Consider the following 23,488-nt stretch of genomic DNA (forward strand, 5'->3'; position numbering starts at 1 on the left):
GTTCCAACCAAAAACAAAAAAAAAAAAAAACACACTAGAAGTCATCTATGATTCTATTTAAAAAAAAAGCATTCATACAAACTGAAATACTTTACAATGAATGTAAATCTAAAAAAAATATTTAAAAAAAACAAACAAACTGAATGACTCTTTCAACATACCCCTTTACAACCTTGCGTAGAAAACTTCACATTTGTCGGCATTGTTCTCATTAGATCTAAACTTATTTGTTTTCTGTATCTTGCTGCTAACTGAAAGTTAAAAAAAAGCAGGTTAATTAAAGCTTTATTTTTCTACAGACATGAGTATATCAGTAAATAAAAGTTATGTTGTACTTTGTGTCCCATAAGTAAAAGCTTTATTGCTTTAAATTAATTTATTTTGTACATTTTTAAATTCCTTTTTTTTTCAATTTGAAAAAAAAAATGAGAGTTAAAAAAAATAAATAAAGTATATATTTATTAGCAATGATATAGTCTCAATATATTCTAATTATGTAATTAGATCTAGACAGGTGAATATCTAGAATATGGTGTATAGAATAGATCCAAGTATATATCTATATCTATCTGGCTCAGTCATGTCATTTGCATGCCAGATGGAAGAATCCCTAAAGACATCCTATACACTGAGGTTGCAGAGGGAGTCAGACCCAATGGCCACCCAAGACTAACTTACAGAGCTGTCTCTAAGCGAACCATGAGAACCAATGGCATTGAACAAAGTATGTGGGAGGAGATAGCCCAAGACAGGACAGCAAGGAGACAGAGTGTACATGCTGGTACAAACTTCACAGAGTGTAAAAGAAACAAAGCTGCATCTGTCAAGAGAAAGAAGAAGAAAGCTGCCCTGTCAGCTAGCCCTAGGACAGATGCATATACATACACGAACTGTGGCAAACTCTTCTGCTCTAGAATTGGCTTGATCAGTCACACCAGATTAAAAAAACTAGCTGCACCTTGCAGTGGAGATAAAATCATCAATAAGACCATTCAGGGTCTATAACATATGTATCTAAATAGATTGACAAAAAATGAACATGCGTTACACTATAATACTGAGTGAAAGTTGTATAACAATAAATAAACGTACAGGAGAGTCGGGAACGGAATTACACAAACTTCTGAAGTAGTGAGCTCCCTTCTCTATGATAATATCTTCTACTTGAGCCATAACAAATGCTTTCCACATTGTCTTTCTATGTACATCTGGGATGCCATTCCTCACTAATGCTTTTAGTGTTTTTTTCTGTGCCAATTAAACATTGTTTATTTAGTCAATACAAATGGTATAAACATGTCTATAAACTACAGCTATAGTATAGTCAAATGAAACATTGCCTAAATCAAACAATAATAGTTCTAATTTGTTTATTTAGTTAATTTAAATGTTTCAAACACTAATAACATTAGATTTCCAATAAAACTGATTTTACAGTAATATGCAAATATTGTAATATGGGGTGCAATACTTAATGAAAATAAATATTTACAAAATTAAAAAATATTAATTTTGCTTTAGCTATAACATTTTTGATTATTAATACTCAAACACTTCTTAAATCAAAAATCATATATATATATATATATATATATATATATATATATATATATATATATATATTTATAATACTAATTATTTTTGCAAAGTAAATAGATAGATAAATAGATAGATATATATATTAACTGTTTAAAGTAGGCTTCAAGCTTACATTTGCCATTAATTGTTTGGTATTGTTCTTGAGATACTGGAGCCAATTTCTTTGATGTTTTTCATAAGAGCTGGCCTGACATAGGAAGTGCTGACTTAACTCTTGACACAAGTAGTGTAGCAATAAACCTTCGTCTGTGAACAAATTGAAAACATTTGACTTGCATAATTATTATCATTATTATTTACTTACTTAATTATATACACTTATATAACAACATTTCTAATAATTTACTAAATTCAAGAAACAATCTGTCATCCTCTACAATTATTTATGAAAACTTACCTGAGAAATGATGTTTAAAACCATATGTATCAACATGCACCTCTCCACGTGACAAAAGTTCAAAGGTTGGAAGACTAGGATTAATCTTTCTGGCTTCTTCTAACAAAGATATGATTCTGTTCTTGTGCTATATTGACAAGAAAACATAAAAAATCAACACAATTATACTGATATTTGATGTTAATTTGAAGAAAATAAGTTTTGGAATACAAAATAAGTTTGAGCAGCCTATCCCATAAACTGTTTTTTATAAATAGTTGTTAGAGGCATAGTTAAAGTTGTATTAACTCTTTCTCTCCTAACTGACGATACCAGCGTTGATTCCACCAGAATGTGGTAAATAATTATGGAGAGAAAGAGTTAAGCATGCACCTTGTGTATTAAATAACATGAAAAAAGTTATTAATCTCTTTTAATCTAATGCACCTAAGAGAACACACAATAACATTAATTGCATTCATAAGAGTGGTGTGTGAAACTTTGAGGTTAAAAAAAAGCAAAATGTTCATTAAGAAAATGATTCTAGAAAGTTTAGAGAGTTTACTTACTCTAGCAGCTTTAGAGAGTTTACTTACTCTAGCAGCTTTAGAGAGTTTACTTACTCTAGCAGCTTTAGAGAGTTTACTTACTCTAGCAGCTTTAGAGAGTTTACTTACTCTAGCAGCTTTAGAGAGTTTACTTACTCTAGCAGCTTTAGGGAGTTTACTTACTCTAGAAGCTTTAGAGAGTTTACTTACTCTAGCAGCTTTAGGGAGTTTACTTACTCTGTCTCCACCATAGAGTGACAACTCAGCATCATCCATTGTATCAGTGCCAGTAAATCTGATGCTTGATTGTATTAATGAGATATACTCCAGCTTCCAAACTTCAATGTCTGCCTCTAACTTTCTGACTTTGCTGTCAACAAAGTGAACAGATTGTAAGTTTCAGAGCCATAAATATTTCACATTGTTAATACCAGTTATAATGTCTGATTAAGATAATTAATCAGTTATTTATAAAGATTGTTTGTAAACAATTTAGAGGGATTTATTATTGCTTTTGTATAGTCTATCTTCCATGTTCCTAAGCATGCTCAGGTCTATTGTGAACTATTCAGGATGTATGGTGTGGAAGGTTTAGGTATCTAGCAGCAAACACAACTCATCTTGAATCAAGTCTTAAATAAAAATAAATGCCTAGGCTATAATACATTAATTGTAAAACATATTTGTATAACACATATTTCAAGTTTGACAGCATGCTCAGTGTGAAATAGTCCAATCAATACATTAATTGTAAAACATATTTGTATAACACATATTTCAAGTTTGACAGCATGCTCAGTGTGAAATAGTCCAATCAATACATTAATTAAAATACATATTTGTATAACACATCTTTCAAGTTTGACAGCATGCTCAGTGTAAAATAGTCCAATCAATACATTAATTAAAATACATATTTGTATAACACATCTTTCAAGTTTGACAGCATGCTCAGTGTGAAATAGTCCAATCCATTTTGTGGACCAGTGGGGAGAGGGCTATCTGGAAGAAGGTTTCCGTTCAGCAGCCTTTAGGCACTCAGCAACCATAACTCTGCTCGATTCGGGATACAAACTCAAGCGGCCCCCTTGTTAGGTAGCCAAGTGGTTTTGATTTTTAAAGCTATAAGTCAAATATCTCAATAAATTATTTAACACAAGTGTTACTTTCCAGGAACAGTTGTGAGGGTCATCAAATTCAAACAACAAAACATTTTGGAAGAAAAAATATAAAACTTATAACCCTAAATAAGAGCCTAAATTTAGAATGGTTTAGATTCCCAATGAACTATAAAACATGTTGCTATTTTTTTAAACTATTCAGGAACATTCTAACCTTTCCTGTATTTTAATTTTATCATGTTCCTGAGATCTTAGTTTAGCCAGTCGTCTCACTTCCTCATTCAAAAATCTGTTCTGGTTTTGCAAAACTCTGACTCTTTCTTGGTGTTCTTTGTTCACAGCAGTGCCTCTGAAGATAGATGCAGAAAATATTGGGAGTAAATTTAATCATACAATAATGAGATTGTGACAATTTTTTTAGAAAAATAAAATAAATTTAATAGAGAAAGATGTAATTTAATGTTCTAACCTTTTCTTACTGTCATAACCTTCACTGTTAAAAGATCTGTTGCCTAGTTTCTCATCCAGGTCTTCTATTATTTCATCTTTTTGTTTCAATATTTCTTGGAAACAGGACTGTTTGTTTAGTACTTTGGCAAGTTCACACTTGGTGGCTCTGAAAAAAACATTATTTCACAAAATTTGTTTTTAAAGATTTTATTAAACCAATTATAATATCTATTTAAATCAATTAGAATTTCATTGTTGAAACAACTAATGAAGATGATTACGTCCTATGCGTCATGCATTTAGCCATGCATATTAACCAATGACCTAAATTCTGCCAAGTCACTGGTTCTTCTGGCTAGCTCAGGAAGCCCATTCCATGCTCTAGTAGCGCTAGGGAAGGACTTTACTTTTGAGTCTTCTATTCTGAAGGCTTTCTAAATTTAATGATTTTACTAAAGGTGTTATATATTGCAGACGTTTCTTTAAAAAAAAGGAGATAATTACGTCCTACATCCAACACATTTTATGCGTCAATCTGGTCATGCATGTTAAACAATGACTTAAACTCAGCTAAGTTGTTGATTTTCATGGCTGTTTCAGGTGGAACATTCAAGAGTCTAGTCTATATTGACCTCTATAAAGGAGTATATAAAGTATATAAATTCAGTTGATTCACATATGCCTATAAATTCATTTAGAATTCATATTTAATAAAGTATATATAGATATATAGATATAGATCTGGATTAGATTTTCTACATTTCTACATATTTTTTTATTCATCGTACCTAAAAAATGAGGCTACTGTTAAGGATCTCTTTAACTTGCACTTTGGTTTCTCAGAGGGAAAATGATCCATTTTGTGAAAATTTTTATTATGTCAAAAACTCTAAACTTTGAGTAAAAGTTATCTATATATGTCAAAAACTCTACACTTTCAGTAAAAGCTAGTCTATCTATTTATATCCAGAATCTACAGTCTAAAAGGACTATGAGATATAATTTAGAAAAAGAACGCAGTAATACACTCCGTTAACTCTGAAGAACTAACTCTTTTTTTAAACGTCAACACAGCTAGAGCACAAGACAACACTGCCCTATATAATTTTTAAGTATGGATTATATCATATGTCGGCAACACAGGAGGACAGCTGCGTATACCAAAAAGTTGTGGTTGTAAACGCTAACCTATAAAATACAGACAGTATCGATGGGTTTGAATTTCGATACTTTCACATTCATTTTTTTTTTTGTCCGCGTAGGTAAAGTAGACGAAATAACGAATCCATAATTTAAACGGCCGTAAAATCTCGTTAATAAAAAAAAGAATAAAAAGTTTTGCTTTAATAAAAATCCTTTCAATTAGAGATTTATATATTAAAATAAGGGGACCAGACGTCCAGACTTAGGCATGAATAAGTCCCGCTTTGGACCGTCTGTCAGGCTTTTCATATATTATCCGGGCGGAGAATAAAAATAAAAATATTGTCACGCTTCTATTTTAAAATATTTAATCTTTTGACTAGTAACTAAAATGTACCGCCTTACGGCAATTTTTTCTTCATCCATATGCCATATTCACTACCTAGCAAACTCCTGTGTTTGAAGCATGGAGTGATTTTACTCTATTACTAAACTTTGAAATGACCCCAAAAAAACAACAACAAACAAATGTGCCAGAACCAAATGTGAAGCAATCCTTACCAAACGTTTGGCCCCTGTATCAATGATACGATACAATTTCTTTGTGCTACCCATCTTGGGAAATCTTTATTAATTGTGTACATTGTGTGTGTGTGTGTGTACATTGTGTGTACATTCTGTGTGTGTGTGTGTACATTGTCTGTAAATTCTGTGTGTGTGTACATTGTGTGTAAATTGTGTGTACATTGCGATGTATTGTAATGAAGTCAAAGTTATTGAATGAAATCTTGCTGCAAAAAAACTAAGCCTGAATTATGTTTACGTCCCTTGATGGGTCCCGCTTTGTCTCCCATTAGTTTACAGTTTCTTTATCAAACAAAAAAAATAATTACGACTAATTGATTAACTAATTGGTTAATCTCTTAATTGATTCGTGTGTTGTCATCGACAATGTTTAATTGTGCAAAGTTTCAACTTGATCCGAGAATGGGAAGTGGGAGACATAATGAGTGATTCTACTCTTGTAGTTCACGTGATAAAATGTAAAACTACTTACTAATTGTTGTTTTAAATTATGTCCAACTTACATGCATACTAATAGATTTTTTTCTCTTAAAAAAAAGTAAACATTTTTTTGTGTAAATGTAGCAGTTAGTATAACAGAACTTACTTAACTTAGCAATACAAATGTAAAAAATATATTTTTTTTTTACTAAAAATCTAAAACCGTTTGCATAAATGTGTTAAAATATGGTAATTGTTATATCCCCTACTAAGGAGCCTCACGTGTTTGTTACTATAAATAGTAAATAGTTGTAAAAGTGGTATATTTTTATGAAAAGAAAACTGCTTGCATAAGTGATTTAAAAAATTAGATTTTTGGCTTTCAGAAAAGAAAAAAGTAGACGTTGCATCAGAACTTTGAATGGTGTAAATTTAGTCTAAAATATTACGATGTTTGATTTTCACTATCTTTTTCTAGTTTACGAGATCTAAACGGGACGGACGGACAGACATTCCACACAAAACTAATAGCGTCTTTTCCCCTTTCATGGGCCGCTAAAAAAAGAGGAACTGGTTGACACATGTATTGGAAGAAAGAGGGACAACTTATTTACTCGTTCGACGCAAAGTGTGTTGCCTTAATTAGAACTTTAAACAATGACTATCACCTTATTGTCAAAGAAATAATTTTAATCTTTGTATTCGTAGAATTATAAATAAATAAGTGAAGGAAATATAAAGAAATAAGGATTAGCCTAGAATATGCACAATCTGCATCCCCAGAAACTGTCCATGTGTAACTATACACAGCCACTGCAGTAACTGTCTCAGTTACCCGCAAATTACCATTACCCAGATCCAGGATCAAGCAATCCTACAAGGTTTAACAACAGAGAATAAAGACAAAATTCCATAAACTCAAAAGCGATTAAATACATACACAAATAATGTATCTTTTATTTATTCATAAAACAAAATGTAAAACAAATTTGTTTGGTTTGATATAATAGTCCCCGCGTAACAGCTTAGTACAAATTCGTTTGTTTACCGGAAAATCTAAATTGTAATAAGTCTGTATTTATTGTACACCACAAGCTGTCAACAGCTGATCCACTTACACCACAATAGATTTCCTCTCTAGTAGCCATTTCAAAAGGCTGAATCATTTTTTTGTAGTGATATCAGATAGAAACAAATTAAGATGGCATTCCATTCAGCGTTATCAGTATCCTAGTAGGCCTACTGTAGCCAGTAGCCTTTCCACCAACGCTAATCATAACAATTACTTAATTCTGTTCAACATCTACTGTATCCACTAAAACATTAATTGGCTCTAGCTCTACATTTCAAACGTAACAAGATGTTCATGATCAAATCATAGTGATAAGAGTTTAATGAGTTTCAGCTTTTTGATTGTTATATTGTTATACTGTTATATTGTTTTGCATAATTTAAACCTTCACTGAGATTTCTTTAATGGTTTACTGAGTATGGTTGAACAGTATCTACAAACAAATAAACAAGTTGTACAACAAATAGCATCCTAAGTTCTAAAAGGTTAAGAAGTAGAGATCTGTACAATGTTTTTGTTGTGATATGATTTTGATGTTAAAAAAATTTTCGTAACATTTTCAGGGTCGGATTGACAGTGTACAGGTAAATCCAAGGGCATGTCCTGGATAGCAGATTAAAACCAGCAAATATTGGAGGAAGACCTTCTCTGTAGCATTCAGACAGATCATGGATATGAAATGTTCTCGACCACAAAGTGTTTTTAAATCAAGAAACTCTAGTAAACAGAAAGTTTATAATTCTAATATTAATTTCCTATTATGATAGTTAAAGGTCTTCATATCAGAAACGTAAGTTGGAATAGAAGTATATCTAGAAACAAGCGCATACTTATTGGGGAACATTCATCTATTTATATCATATTATTTCAATTTCAAAAATATATTTAATAATATTGATGACGCTTTTTTTTTACATCATAATTGTTTTAAACAAAAAACTGAGCCAAAGCAAGAGATGGTAAAAGCTTTTGACTTTGATATGAATAAATGGATAAACTACAGACATCCTAGTAGCCACCACATTTCGTTGGCATGGGTCCCATAACTCATTAACAATATGGAGGAATATAATTGGGCTGGGTTAATGAATGACAATGCTGGGTCAATGAATGACAATCTAATATCGTCTAGATTTGGCGTAGGAGTAAATGTTGCAATAATTTTGTAAACAGACTTAGACGGAGAAGATATATGATACAAATCACCCAGTGTCGTTCTTTAGTTTTCCACTGCGACACAGACAGCGTGTAAAGTGCAACAGAAATAGCACGGATAATATCGACCATTCTAGTAGAAACTAATAATAACTGTCGATTATGATTGGTCAGAAAAAAAAGTCCACTGACAGACCATGTGGCCTGCAGATCATGAAATAGAATATGACTTTAGAACTTGAGTCAGTCACAGTTTGTAAGTTTCAATTTTAACAGTTCTATAGATTATTTTTGTAAATCATTGTTCTTGGCACTATTACTATATCGTACAATATAAACAACTAGAAACATATCCTAATAAAATAATCACAAAGACACAAGAATATACGTATGACAAAATAATATTTTTTTTCCTATGGAACGTTTGTAGCTTTCAAGATAAGAATATTAAAACAATTAAAATTCAACATTCTATACCATGAATTTCTAAGCCAAAATCGATTAAAGACTAAATGTGGCTCAACAAAAATGGCTAAGACGCATTTTGGGAATCAGTTTCTGAGATCGGGTCTTCTTCTCTTCTTCTTCTAGTCAGCTTTATTGCTGTGAGCTCTTTTGCAGGCTGTGCCAAGGACAAAATAGTGTGTTGTTTTCTTCAGCTGTTCAGCACTGCCGTACAGGGTGTTGTTTATGTTGGGCTGTAGTGGAAGTAGGGTCTGCCTAAGGGTATTAGGAAGTTGCATTCAAAGAGGATATGGTTTACGGTTTCATAAGGGTGGGCAAAGACATGCCTAACTGGAACTCGGGACCACCTAATGAGGTTGTGACAGAGCGTAGCTTGTGGTTTGTGGGACATGCCTCCGACAAAATGTATTACACATACCAAGAGTTGCAATGACACGAGGAAAGCGCACACATGGACGTCCTCGTATAACTTGCTAGTTACATGATTTCCCACACTATTGCGACAATTAGAAATAAAACATATTTAAACTATCTGTTTTATGTTTTATTTAGTTCCATATGATTATTGCAGACATAAAAGTGTTTTCTCCCCTACATAATTTCAATAGTTAATATTTGAATGTTTTTCAGAATGATTTTTTTCAGATATTTATCAACACAGATAAGAAACTAGTTTGTCCCCATAATCACGCAAAACACAAACCTACGCGGTTTAAGTTCTGACACAGTCACCCACACAATTATGTTTTTGAAGAATTAAAAGAAGCAACAACAACATCAGTGTACATACATGAGTTCTTTCTCTAAGTCAGAAACTCTGCCTTCATCATCCGGAACCTCAGCCTGAGACGTCTCTTCCTGTGGTGCAGTACTAAAACCAAACATGATTTCACAGTATTTTATATCAAAAAATAATGTTATAATAATATACATTTATAAATAAGAAAAGAAAGACAAACTGAAAACTACAAAGTAAATAAGGTAGCTGAGGACCGTGCGTGTAGAGAAGGAAGATATTACTTTTGATAGTTGCAACTGTAGGTATGACAACTCCGTTCACTAAAAGTGATTCCTTTTTTTTTATAGGAATAATATGAATATTAATGATTTTAAAACGTACTAGCTATCATCTATTCACAAAGAAATATTCATTTCATTACACAGATTCTAGAAAGCATTAAGTTGAAAAAAAACAAAGTTTTCTGTAAAGCTCTTGTCTTTTCTTTTCGACTCTAAAACGTAATCAAAGCAAACGTTTACTGAGATGTAAATAAACATTCTCCTAGCACGAAAATAGCGAAAATGTAATGAGTTATATATATGCGAAATACCAAGTTTATCATTGATTCACCTATCAAGAAATCTCTGAAACCGCGGAACGGATTTACGTGAAAATTTGAACATAGACTCTTTTTAAGTGTCAACCAGGTCTACAAAGTAGTAGCAATAAACAAGCAAACAAAAACGTTGTTCACATTGAGAGTTATTACTTTACACGCACGAGCGCGCAAGTTTTCTAAGGGGAAAAAATGAAACCAAGATGTTGGGAGCATTTTCTGAGAAGATAAACTCTTGAGCTAGATAGCTGGGACAGAGCAGACAATTATGGAGGCAGATGAAGAGAGCAGACAGCAAAGATGAATGGTTGCAAACGAAGCCAGAAGAACAGGCCGTCCTAGCCCAGTTTGGAGTCAGTCATTGCTCAATTGGTGTCTATTTTGGGAGATTCAAAGAGATTGCAGAGAGCACGAAGAACAGATAAACCACATGTAGGCAGAACGTCTTGCAGGATACTGGACAAGGAGTTGACTGGACAAGGAGTTGACTGGACAAGGAGTTGACTGGACAAGGAGTAGAGAGAGAAAGGATTGGTTCATGTTCGGCTACGGGCTATTTCTTGTACGGGGGACACACTGATCTAAGGGAATAGTTTCAGCATGAAACTCCTCAAGAAAAGGTTTCAGATAACAAAGACAACAACGCGGATAAACATACTTTGCCTGTTTCACTTATTTTGTTTAGGTCACGTAGTAGTAGAGCCTTAGAAAGATATCAAACATTTATCAGAAACTAGTCAACCTATACGATACATAATAGGTCTTAAAAAAATAACTACTTTTAATAGTTACCTAGCAATGGTTTCTGAATCCTTATCACTGGCACTGCGAGATACGCTTTGATGACCACTGCCCATGTACAGGTCATCGCTGTTGTCTGTGCTACTGCTGCTGCTTTGGGTGGACCAGATCACATCGTTCTGGGTCATTCTCTGAGCCCTCATGGACATGGACAATTGACGGCTCCCGGAATGCAGATGGCTAAGTGCAGACTCTAAGAGAAATAATTATCTTTCATTATGTACTTTCTATTGTATACAGTTACATCCCATTTGCTAGTCAAGTCTTTCGTTGCACATTTCCCATTAGACAGTTACATCCCATTTATTAGTCAAGTCTAAATGAACATCTTTTTATGAAAGAAAAACATGAACATTTTAGGTCATAAGTTCCCTCACACGTTTCTCATATTTATTCGCCATATTTGTGTTTGAGTTATGCCTCTGCAACTGAAGTATTTTCTGTCAAAGATGTTGACCTAGTTTCTGTCAAAGATGTTGACCTATTTTCTGTCAAAGATGTTGACCTAGTTTCACAGAAATATAATATATTTTTTCTTGTCTGGTTTTATAACAGATTATCTTATAAGTTTTTTAAATTGAAAGTTGACTAAATAACAAAAACGTTCATCCATCGTGGTTTTATTTGACTAGCATAACTCCTATCAGAATACACATACTTCTTTGATATCATGTTCAGGTTTACAACATTTCAAAGTCTCCAAATACAAAAATCTCTTTTTAATTTTGTGTTTAAATAGCAGTAAACAATATCAATTCGTTAGTGACACAAGGATTAGTTTTTTTTTCTAAACATAATGTGAACACTTGTTATTGAAAAAGTAATTTTTTTTTTGCTTGCTGTTTATCATTTGTATGTAGGGATGTTATAATTAAACTGGTTAGGACATCGTTGTTACGGAATGGGTCCTATAGTCACGTGTTATGTAAACACTCAAGAAATCTAGTAAGCTATTAAGATAAGACTAGCTACATTATTACATTTCAATTAAATATGATTTTAATCTAATACATAATGTTATATAGCAATGCCGCATTATGCAGGTGTATCAATAACACTACAATTATCAGTAGGTCTAATTATGAACAAGATTAAAATCCAAAGAAACATTGACATATACAATATGAATCATACAAAGATTTAATAAAGGATGGAGGGGAAAAAAAGCGGTATATAATTATGCATGCAAATAACCTTTGAACTCTTTAGCCCTGGAAAAGGTTACACGTTAGTTTTAGTTATCATGCAAACGAAACCATTGTTAGTAGCACAGCATTTATAGCATCAGTAAAAACCTGCAATTTAAAACATACTCTACAGTTACAATTTGATGTTGTATTGACTATACTCAGAAACACACACACCCAAATGATGAACAAATAACTTTCTGCATTATAAATTTAGCTTCTTTTTTTTAGAATAAAATGTAAGGTACAGATGTTCTACACTCTTTTCGAAGCCACACCTTTATAAAAGTGATATTGTAAATTCATTTGAAATCTATAAAGTATCCTTTGAGTATAACAAAAATCGAGCAAAATATCAAAATGCTAACCAATAGAAAAAAAAGGTTTAATCATATAATATAGCAAAAAAAAAACAACATATGATTAGAGGAGTCCTTGAAATGTCCAATTAATAATACAGACAATGTAAGCTTACATTTGAAAGTGTATTTTAGAAAAAAAAAGTTTTAATTCACGCACATGAAACTGTTATGAAGAATAGCAGAGATAAAAGAGATCCTGATCAAACTAGTATACAAAAAGTACACGATGACTGGCAGAGAGAGAAGTGTGTAATGCTGTAAAACAAAGGAGACAGAGCTACAGAAATACAAATATTATTAGCATTTAAGAAACTGTAAGGAATATTTCCTTCAAACCTGCTACTTTTTGAATGATGCTAATCTCTGGAATGCAAACAGTCGAATAATTGTATTACATTGAAGTTTCAATTAATTGAAATTAATAAAGTTAAGTTATTTGGCTTCAAAATATACATACAACAAACAAAAAAATTTGACCAGTACTTACAAAAATTACATTTAAATTATGGCCCTTAGTTTGAAAATGAAACAAAATGAAAAGAAAAATTAACTAAATAAAAAATAATAATAGTACAGTCAACGAGAACTTAAAAGGTCACAGTGCATATGATACGATGCCAACTAAAAGGGCATATAATATACAAGAAGCCAAGATTCTGTTACCTTCCAAGAGTGGGGGCAGTGACAGCGAACGATCTTTCTCAAATACTGCTAAATTGTAAGTTAGAAATAGAATAAGTTTTAAATATTTTTTTTTCATTCATCTAGATATTATAGTTAAACAACAACATTAACATACTGAATGAAAATTGCAAACTTAAATAAGGGCAGCAAGACCACATGCAAAGTGAAAAAAAAAAGGTCAATAAATTGTTATTAATGTTTCGCAAGGGAAATTATTGCACAATTTTAATTGTTAAATCTATTAGCTTAATAAATGAATGTTAGCAATTAAGAATACATTTGACCAGGTTATAAGATAATAATTCAGTACTGACATCTCAGATGTCGTGTGTGACACTAATTATTATATCTTTTCATGAATCGTTTATGAAAAGTGTAATCACACATGTTATGTGAATTTAGTATGTGAATTTAGTATGTGAATTTAGTATGTGAATTTTTGTTGAATGAGAACGTCTAAATTCTGCATTAAATTGTTAGACAAAAGAAGAGAAATTAGCGCGTGCATTTGTTTAGAATTGTGTTTGTGTGTGTGAGAGAGACAGAGAGAGAGGCTGGGTGCCAAAACAAAGGTAATCAAGTATCCTAAGCTAAGATATAGATCGCAAGGTCTGAAAGGGGAAGTTTTGTTACTTTTTTTTTTTTTTACCTAGGCTAAGGGAATGTATTATAGATATAAGAGAATTAGTTTCGCATTTACTGCCATTGTAATATAATCTAGTTTCGCATTCACTGCCATTGTAATATAATCTAGTTTCGCATTCACTGCCATTGTAATATAATCTAGTTTCGCATTACTGCCATTGTAATATAATCTAGTTTCGCATTACTGCCATTGTAATATAATCTAGTTTCGGATTTACTGCCAATGTTGTACAACCTGAAATACCTCATATCTTCACTATACTTTTAAAAGAGCACATTGATCATCGTGAAATGTTGTTTTTCTTAACATCCCATGATGTATACCTCTATATAGCTACACACCGAGAGCTTCTCCCAAACAACGCTCGACAAGCAGCACAGAGTTTTTACCATCACGGTGCGTAACGCGGTGCGGTGAGTAGCCTTCCTTCGCACCCCCTAGCGCTGGCACGATATATACTTCTTCATACTACGAGATATACTTCTTCATACTACGATATATACTTCTTCATACTACGAGATATACTTCTTCATACTACGATATATACTTCTTCATACTACGATATATACTTCTTCATACTACGAGATATACTTTTTCGTAATTGCCATAAGTATTGAAACTAAGTCTCCTGTAAAAACTGATCTTTAAATCTATAAGTCTATAAAATAAAGTTTAGAATAACTGCACGTCTTGCCGAGTCCGTATGAGTCCCCGATATCTTGTAAGCCACACATTTCTTTTTTTTTTTTCAATGTATTAACTTATATTCAACTTCAATCCGTCATGAGCAATTTTGAAAAAAAAAATGAAATCATAATAATATACAAATGGGACCAAACGTCAACAAAGAAAAAAATATATATTTATAAAAGAAAACATTTTTGGGTGCCAGGTTTTAGCTTTTAAAATCTACATTACTATTTTCCTTTTTATTAATAGACTCTCTCAAAAACAAAAAAAAAGATAGAAACATAGTCTATGTAAATGTCTACTTTGACAGCCTAAAATGTAGTGTTTTAGAAGCAGTCTTTTCTCTAAACGTTTTCTGTAGTCTGTCAAAAATATGTGTGATCCAAAATAAAACATTAATTGTTAGTTAAACTAGCTAATAAGATTTTTATAAAAATCCAACACAAAAATTTATGTAAAAAAAATATAAAAATTAAAAGGGCTTAAGATGAACTAATCAACCTAACCGAAAATCAAATAAAATAAAATATCAAAATAAAAACCCAAACATTATATAGCAAATGGGTGGACCCACTTTTAGCTGAGGGGTGAGAGTTATCAATGGTATCACCCATTTTCTTGAGTTGGTTTCTCCGCCAATCAGGACTCAATCCCAGGAATCCAACAGTGGCTACAAGTGACTGACCTAGTAGGCACAGGGTAGAGACACTATTATAGACATTAATACTTTTTCAACAAAACAATATTACGTTTGTCTATTAATCACGTGATCGAGAATTTCTAGTACATGCACTACAAATAAGCAAACAGGATTCTTAATGACTAACTAATATTGGTATTAATTATGTCGTTTTTAAACTGTGTATATCCATACATAAATGAAAAACAAGTCCTAAAACTTCTTGTTATTTATAGCGTTCAACGGTTTCACCTGGCTCTGTATGTCTCAACAAGTAGATGTTTGGTTTAGTTGAGTTTGTTTGAACAGAAAATGTTGTGACACAAACAGTGTGCAGTGCCTTGAAATCAGAATGTCTTTACCCAGAGGTGTCACCATGTAACCAAGTGAGGTTTAGCTAATGGTGTCCCCTCCATACTCTATCACGTTTTCCCAAATTAAAGTTTTCCAATTAAAATAACAAACAAACTATCTTTATTATCAAGCATAACAGAGCATGCTCGGGTATCGAGCTAAACTTAACTATATAAAAAAGAGAGTACTTAAGACCCCCCCCCCACACCCCAACTCCAATAAAAAAAAAAACAACTTTTTTTCCCACCTTGGATGTCAACCCCGAATGTGTGTCGCCCGGTGCGTAACGCGGTGCGGTGAGTAGCCTTCCTTCGCACCCCCTAGCGCTGGCACGATATATACTTCTTCATACTACGAGATATACTTCTTCATACTACGATATATACTTCTTCATACTACGATATATACTTCTTCATACTACGATATATACTTCTTCATACTACGATATATACTTCTTCATACTACGATATATACTTCTTCATACTACGATATATACTTCTTCATACTACGATATATACTTCTTCATACTACGAGATATACTTCTTCATACTACGATATATACTTCTTCATACTACGATATATACTTCTTCATACTACGATATATACTTTTTCGTAATTGCCATAAGTATTGAAACTAAGTCTCTTGGAACTCTAGGCCTATGGAAACTTGTCTTCATCTGGTTGTCTGAACAAAACAAAAAGTCTGTCTGGGAAACTTGTATCATTCTGGTTGTCTGAGCAAAATGTCTGTCTGGGAAACTTGTATCATTCTGGTTGTCGGAGCAAAATGTCTGTCTGGGAAAATTGTCTTATTCTAGTTGTCTGAACAAAAAAGTCTGTCTGGGAAGGATCCAAGCTATTATATCCCTATTACTTATAGTTTGTATCCCAGCACGTTAGAATTAGAAGGATTAGAAGCGAGGCCAAAGACCGAGCACATCGGGAACACGTCCCCATATTTCTTCACTATACGGACTGTACCAGATGAAGACATTGAAAAGGGTTCTACAATAAAAATGCTTAAACAGAACAAAGAGTAATTACCCATTTAAAAAAAAACTGCGAGATGCAAAGTATCAAAAGATTATTTTTAGATTATTAATACTTAAGATTTTAAGAAAATTTACATAATAATGCAGTTTTATATGAAGTACATGTTTAAAAAAATAGATAAAAGGCAGAATTGAAACTAAAATAATAACTTTGTAAAAATTATCATCTTATAGCGAAAAGACAACTCTTTATACAGAAACAAGAAAATGACACTAAAATGTAACTACAACTGATGGCATAATGTAGCAATAGACACAATGCATCAGTACTATTTCCTTCGAATGAACACATGTGTACCACATACTGTTCAGCTCAGCATATAAACAAGCTGTAGTGCAATAAACAACACATTGATTACCAAGAGCAGACATATTGAGGTCACATAGCAGATTCATAGATTAGTGCAGCGTGTAGGTAACCTTGAATCGATCCACACAAACTAACTCATCAATGGCAACGTAAACAAACTTTTTATAGCCTGCATATAAGTCTTCTGATGTCAATAACATAAGTCTTTTGATGTCAATAACATAAGTCTTCTGATTTCAATAACATAAGTCTTTTGATGTCAATAACATAAGTCTTTTGATGTCAATAACATTAGTCTTCTGATGTCAATAACATAAGTCTTTTGATGTCAATAACATAAGTCATTTGATGTCAATAACATAAGTCTTCTGATTCTGATTTCAATAACATAAGTCTTCTGATTTCAATAACATAAGTCTTCTGATGTCAATTACAAAAGTCTTCTGATGTCAATGACATAAGTCTTCTGATGTCAATGACATAAGTCTTCTGATGTCAATGACATAAGTCTTCTGATGTCAATAACATAAGTCTTTTGATGTCAATGACATAAGTCTTCTGATGTCAATAACATAAGTCTTCTGATGTCAATGACATAAGTCTCCCGATGTCAATAACATAAGTCTCCTGATGTCAATGACATAAGTCACGTAAGAAAATGATTCAATTAATTATTATTATTTGTAGTAATAGCAAGTTGTTTGTTTGTTTTCAGTTTTGTTTTCCAAATTAAACTGAAGGTTTGAACTTGAACTAACAGAAAATAATTTATCTAACTCTATAATAAATGCTTACAAATAGTACAAGAAAAAATCTTAGGCGTTTGTAGATAATAGCTATTGCAAAACATTTTGATAGTGTTTCATTGTTAACAAATATTAAACAATAATATAGGCCTACTTCATTACTATGCACGAAAAATGCTTTGGTCTACAATGAGCTTTGTGTACAGTTTTAATTCAGCAAATCTACGCAATATGTGCCACCAGCTTTCAAATAGGGTATATCAGTGGCGTCACTTGTGAGTGTGTGTGGGGGGGGGGGGAGGGGGTCCGCACTGGGGAAAAATATTTCAAAAAAATAAATATCTCTTGATATATACCCAATGAGCTATATTTCCTCGTTTGTTGATGTTATATCAACACACATAAACACACATACACACATGCTGCTTATAATATTATTTAGAAATATCTTATAACTTGATCCAAGGAAGAATATATCACATCATTGTAATTAACAGATGTGCATATTTGTGTATTACAGTAAGTATACGGTACAATCCACAGAGAGGATGTTAAAATAGAACCTATTGTTAGCTCTAAGTTGTAGTGTTTGACCCTTTACACTGTTGTAGACTAACACAATACTCAAAAGAAGATTTAAAAATTGTTCTTATTTGAAGTGTGCTGCATGGTGAAAAAATAAATGGGCATTTCTTATTAATCCTTAATAGTTATTTCCCCTTGTGACCAACGTCTATGTCCTATTTACGTATAGCAGACTATATCATATGGCAACTTAATATAATGAATATCACATTAGTATTCCAACATCAAGTACCAATATTGTGTCAGAAAATGTATATTGATTAGTGTGGATAGGTACATCGAATGCAACATACACTACCGATCAATATAAAAAAAAAAATAAACGTTTGGACTTTAATAAAGGAGAACATGGTGGTCTACATTATAGTGTAAAGTTTAAATAAGGGCTTTTATAGACATATATTTTATATTGGCACACAGAAACAATATTTCTTGAAATATACAATATATAGATACAGAAATGTTTAGACAACTACCTTGTAATGATTGTGTCGCCTCTAGTGGCTTATGTGCCCTTGGTTGATGCATCGGTGTTGGTTTTAATTCAGTTGTCGTTCTTACTATGGATAAATCTGATGCGCTCTGTTGTTCAAATAAATAGGAAAATAAAGTAGAACAAATAATGTATTTAACATTTATGAACAATTTAAAAACTATAGCCTTAGATGTGTTTTTAAAAATAGCATTTAATGACTTCATTCTAAATAAATTAATATATTGACGTGTTTTTTTAAACGTCTTGAACAAACAACAATATCATTTATCGATTTTAACATTAAAAATAAATAAAATTTGTAGAGAATTGCACCAATGCACTAGTACTGCATATATATAGAATGGTTCTATTAGATTTACTGACCAAAATCTTGAGACACAAGTAGTCAAGTTTAACTTTTCATACCAAAATCAAATTACACGGTATACATGTTTTATTGTCTTATGAAGCTGACTAATAAAATTGTTTATAAATAATGCATTTTTATAAATTTTTAATTAAAATTTTAAGTACATAAGTTCTTTTTTTTTATATTGTTAAAGAAATTAAATATAATTTAATCATAATTGTATGAGCAATGCGTTTATTTCAGTTAAAACTATGCAACAGAAAATTGTATAAAATCTCTTGGATATTTATATTGTTATTATTAGAGAACTAACTAGATCTAGTATTAACGAAAGCCTGCAGCATAATGTTAAGCCCTGAAAGTTGTTAACATAATTCTCTGTCGTAGAGCTATTTGAACAACAGATCACATACATCACAAAAACATCAATTCAATCTTGAATATAAATATATAGATAGATCTAACAAAGATATTTCTTCTTACAGGATAATGCAAGCTAACATATTAAAACAAAGATTGATTAGCAAAATAAAATAATTGTGCAGTAAAAAAAACTTTGAACTTTGTGTTTCTAAACTATAAAACATTTTGAGAAGAAATAAGAAATATATAAACGTTTATTTCAAACACTAATATTCAACGCAGAACACATTGAGCACTATCTAATAAAAAAAATAATTTGATTGCATTGAAAATACAAAAACATTGATTCGTTGAGCATACCATTTTATAGCTGTGTTTTGTGTGAGAAATATTTATGTTATATGATTATAAAAGTTATTAGCTAAAATATCTTACTGATTTAAATGATTGTAAACATTGTACAATTCTTTGTAATTATCTCATTTATTTTGGGAGGCGGTCATGAACTAAATACATTTCAACCAACATACAATTTCTCTATATGTATTATCTGTCATAAAAAAAATATCTTTTAATTTGCAAAACCAAATGTTATTCAATCCGATAAAGATAAAACTATGAGTACTGCCTCCTATTTTTTTTTTTCATTTTAAAGTGAAAAGAAAGGGATTTTATTTAACTATTTATTTTTTTATTTCAAAATTGTTTGCTACAAGAAAACTCTTCATTTTACAACTCTCTAAAAAGACGTCATTAGTACATTGAACAAGCTGTGAAATTTTCGAGCTACAAGCGTGAACACTAGAAGACCCTCTGACGCGCATGCCGGAAATGACAGAGGAATCAATCTAGGCCAAATAACATGCGAAAGGTGCATTAGATAATATTAGATTAAGATGGCGCTGTTGCGATACAAAACAAAAAAATTGTGAACGTTTTGAGACAGTTTTGGGAGGGTGATTTCGATACCCTGATGTAGTTCAGCCTCTTCTTGGCCAAGATGTCGTCCATAGCGGCAGACGACCTCTCTGAGCGGTCGGAGAGGTTAAGATCGAAGCCTACCCTCTCACGTGATTCCACCACTTCCAGGAAGTTGAGGTCAAGGTCGAAGTCATTTTCAGTAGACGTGGAGGACGTCCGAGACTTCTCGGCCAAAGCAAACTGGTCTCGTCTCGCCTGTAACACAAGTAAACATTTATACACAACATTTGTTACATTTCGTGGTATAATATCTATGAAATAATTGATACATTGAATAACAATATGAAAAAAGAAGCATCATAAGTAATGAATAGCTAACAATAAGAGACAATTCCAACTCATGGCTTGCTTATTAATTTCTCATACTTTTTATACGTAACAAGCAAAATAAAAAAGGCTTATATAAGTGAAAGAGCTTCACATTTACAGCCTTATCTCTCAATACTCTGACATTTATTTCTCTTTTTATCTATTAAATATAAATAATTGAAACGACTTATAAATTAATAAACAGATTAGTTCTTTTATTGATTCGTGTTTCGTTAGCGACCATAATTAAATATGCAAAGATTCAACTTGATCCGAGAATTGGAAGTGGGAGAAATAATGTGTACTAATTTGTACCCAGACAGACAGAGTGACTTTTTTGTGTAAATATGTAAGATATTATATTTTAATGCTTAGGCATTTAAAATATGAAAATAAATGTTCATAGTCCAACAGCCCTAAATAAGTTGCTTTGGTATATAACTTTCAAATGATCATTCAGAGTTTAAGGTTATTAAAACTATTGCAAGACTATATTTGATGAAAGTTGGAAGGTTTTGAACTCAAAACAATTATGATCACAGTCCAAAGCGCATACCACACCACCAGGCAGCCGCTCAGGATTCAAAAAGAATAATTCCCTAATAGTCGATCCATTGGGATGAGTACATCAAGGTCAATTTCATTCGTACAAAGGGGAGAAAGACAAGGAAGAGTAGACGGCACCTAAGGTCCATTACTCTTCTAAACTTAACATATATACGCGTTTATGTCCCTTCTATTGAAACTCTTAAAACATTTTGATGACGAGCCAATGTAATCATGCCAAACCAATGAAAACCAGTCATGAGAAGAGAAATAACTACAGGAGAGTTAAAGAAAAGATAAATTGTTGAAGTGACCGCTTATAGTGTTTGCTTTATAGTGTCTGTTTGATAGTGCCGGCTTTATAGTGTCGGCTTTATAGTGTCACTTTATATTGTCAGCTTCATAGTGTCTGTTTTATCCTAACCAATTAAATACACGTGACTAGCCCACCCATCTCTGCCCTGCCATTGATACGAGCTCTTCACACTCACCTATATAACATGGAGGTAGAAAGATAAGGAAGACAGTCCTACTATAATAAGACTAATACAATGCAGAGGAGATTTTCACATCGTTTGTCTAGTGTGGACAATAGACATCTAGACTTAAATAGGCCAAATAACTCGATAGATATGATTAGTCCAAGTCCTTGCCAGAATCAATAAGTCGCTTTCTTTCTTACTTGTAAATGTGTTACATTCTAAATCAGCACACACCCACAGCCACACATAGAACCAAACACCTGTAGGTATTGATGTAGAGTAGAACTTGTCACAGGCACGACCTTGTTGCATTTTTTTTTTTTTTTCTCATTATTTTTTTCTGTAATGTTATTTTGATAGAATTTCAATTTAAATTATGACATGTCGCATATTAAAATGCAAAAATAAATTAATGAATATATATCGAAAATGCGCACACTGAACAAACCCAGAGAATCCAACAAGTAAGAATTGATTATTATTTAGAACTAACACTTTAATATAAATGTTGATTCCTTCATCTTCATCTATCTCTCAGTCTGTTGTCGACCGTCTTTCTCCATTTTGCCTTGGATAGAACCTTTTTCAATAGCAGGCTCGTCCATTATTTTATGTTGTCGTCCCATCACTTTCTTTGTCTGCCTCTTCTTCTTTTTCCTGGTACTGTTACTTGCCATCATGGGGTCCTATAGCTGTACTAACCTTGTGTCTAATCTCTTCGTTTGTGATACGGTCTTTAAATGTGATATCTAGAATCCTTCTGTAGCATCTCAATTCCATTGCTAGGATCCTCCTCTCTAGCTCTACAGTCCACATCCAGGCATAAAAGAATGTGGCTATGACCAGGAAGCGCATCAGTTTGATTTTGGTGTCGAGGGCTATGCCTTTCTCTTTCCATATTGTTTTGGGTTTTGCAAGTGCTGCTGTAGGCTGTGCAATTCGGGCCAGTAGTTCAGATTGGGTTCCCTCACATGATGGAAATGTTAATTATACAATGTAAAAACTAACTTCACTAGCTGTTTCTGAAATCATGAGATACTTTTTGTTAACAAGACTTGATCGAGCTAAAACTGTTACGACATTTGGAGATTAGATGAACAAAACAAGTCAGTCTTATTAACTTCACAAGCATTTAAACATAAAGATTAAACATAGGGTCAAAGGTTATTTGTAGGGTAATAGAAAACTAAACATGGCTAAATAAACAGTGCATCACAACGAGTCTGGAAAGTTCTGACGCAATTGTTTGTCATGGTTACGACTTCCTCAAGTTGAATCTATTTGCTGGCAGTTTCTAATTAGGGTATTGTTAAATGTATTGTTAAATGGAACTTAAAGATATAAATATATCGTTACGTATTTTTTACATTTAGCCTAGACAATTATTTTGACCCTAATATATATTTTTTTTACACGATAGACATCATTTGAATAAACATCTGCAATAGTAATGAACTTGAGTTATGACTTAGATGGTGTTATTTATTAAAGGAATTCTGAGCTAAATTTGGTTTTGTATTTACTGACTTTCTAAAGAGAAATAATGAAAGTTAATTTATAATGCTTTCGCTATTTTATAACTTTTAATAACTTCT

The 23,488-nt window shown here is 32.2% G+C and overlaps 1 protein-coding gene across 15 annotated transcripts in view; it reads right to left on the reverse strand.

Annotated features, from left to right (window-relative positions):
* LOC106079591 (uncharacterized) overlaps window positions 1–23,488 on the reverse strand; it is a 145,052-nt gene that overhangs the window by 39,407 nt on the left and 82,157 nt on the right. For 2 of the 15 annotated variants that reach the window (XM_056040154.1, XM_056040152.1), the window contains exons 5-18: window positions 20,545–20,751; window positions 18,844–18,949; window positions 15,216–15,326; window positions 13,285–13,332; window positions 12,958–12,984; window positions 11,064–11,265; window positions 9,725–9,805; window positions 4,114–4,260; window positions 3,859–3,993; window positions 2,761–2,893; window positions 1,997–2,123; window positions 1,712–1,845; window positions 1,093–1,248; window positions 162–251 (exon numbers count right to left, since the gene is read on the reverse strand). In XM_056040154.1, coding sequence (XP_055896129.1) covers window positions 162–251; window positions 1,093–1,248; window positions 1,712–1,845; window positions 1,997–2,123; window positions 2,761–2,893; window positions 3,859–3,993; window positions 4,114–4,260; window positions 9,725–9,805; window positions 11,064–11,265; window positions 12,958–12,984; window positions 13,285–13,332; window positions 15,216–15,326; window positions 18,844–18,949; window positions 20,545–20,751 — 1,704 coding nt within the window. Of the gene's footprint in view, window positions 1–161; window positions 252–1,092; window positions 1,249–1,711; window positions 1,846–1,996; window positions 2,124–2,760; window positions 2,894–3,858; window positions 3,994–4,113; window positions 4,261–4,882; window positions 5,328–9,724; window positions 9,806–11,063; window positions 11,266–12,957; window positions 12,985–13,284; window positions 13,333–15,215; window positions 15,327–18,843; window positions 18,950–20,544; window positions 20,752–23,488 lie in introns of those variants that run through there. The other 13 variants (XM_056040158.1, XM_056040153.1, XM_056040164.1 and 10 more) reach the window with 13 other exon arrangements.

The sequence above is a fragment of the Biomphalaria glabrata genome, chromosome 9 (assembly GCF_947242115.1).
Source record: "Biomphalaria glabrata chromosome 9, xgBioGlab47.1, whole genome shotgun sequence".
In the NCBI taxonomy this organism is placed as follows: Eukaryota; Metazoa; Mollusca; class Gastropoda; family Planorbidae; genus Biomphalaria; species Biomphalaria glabrata.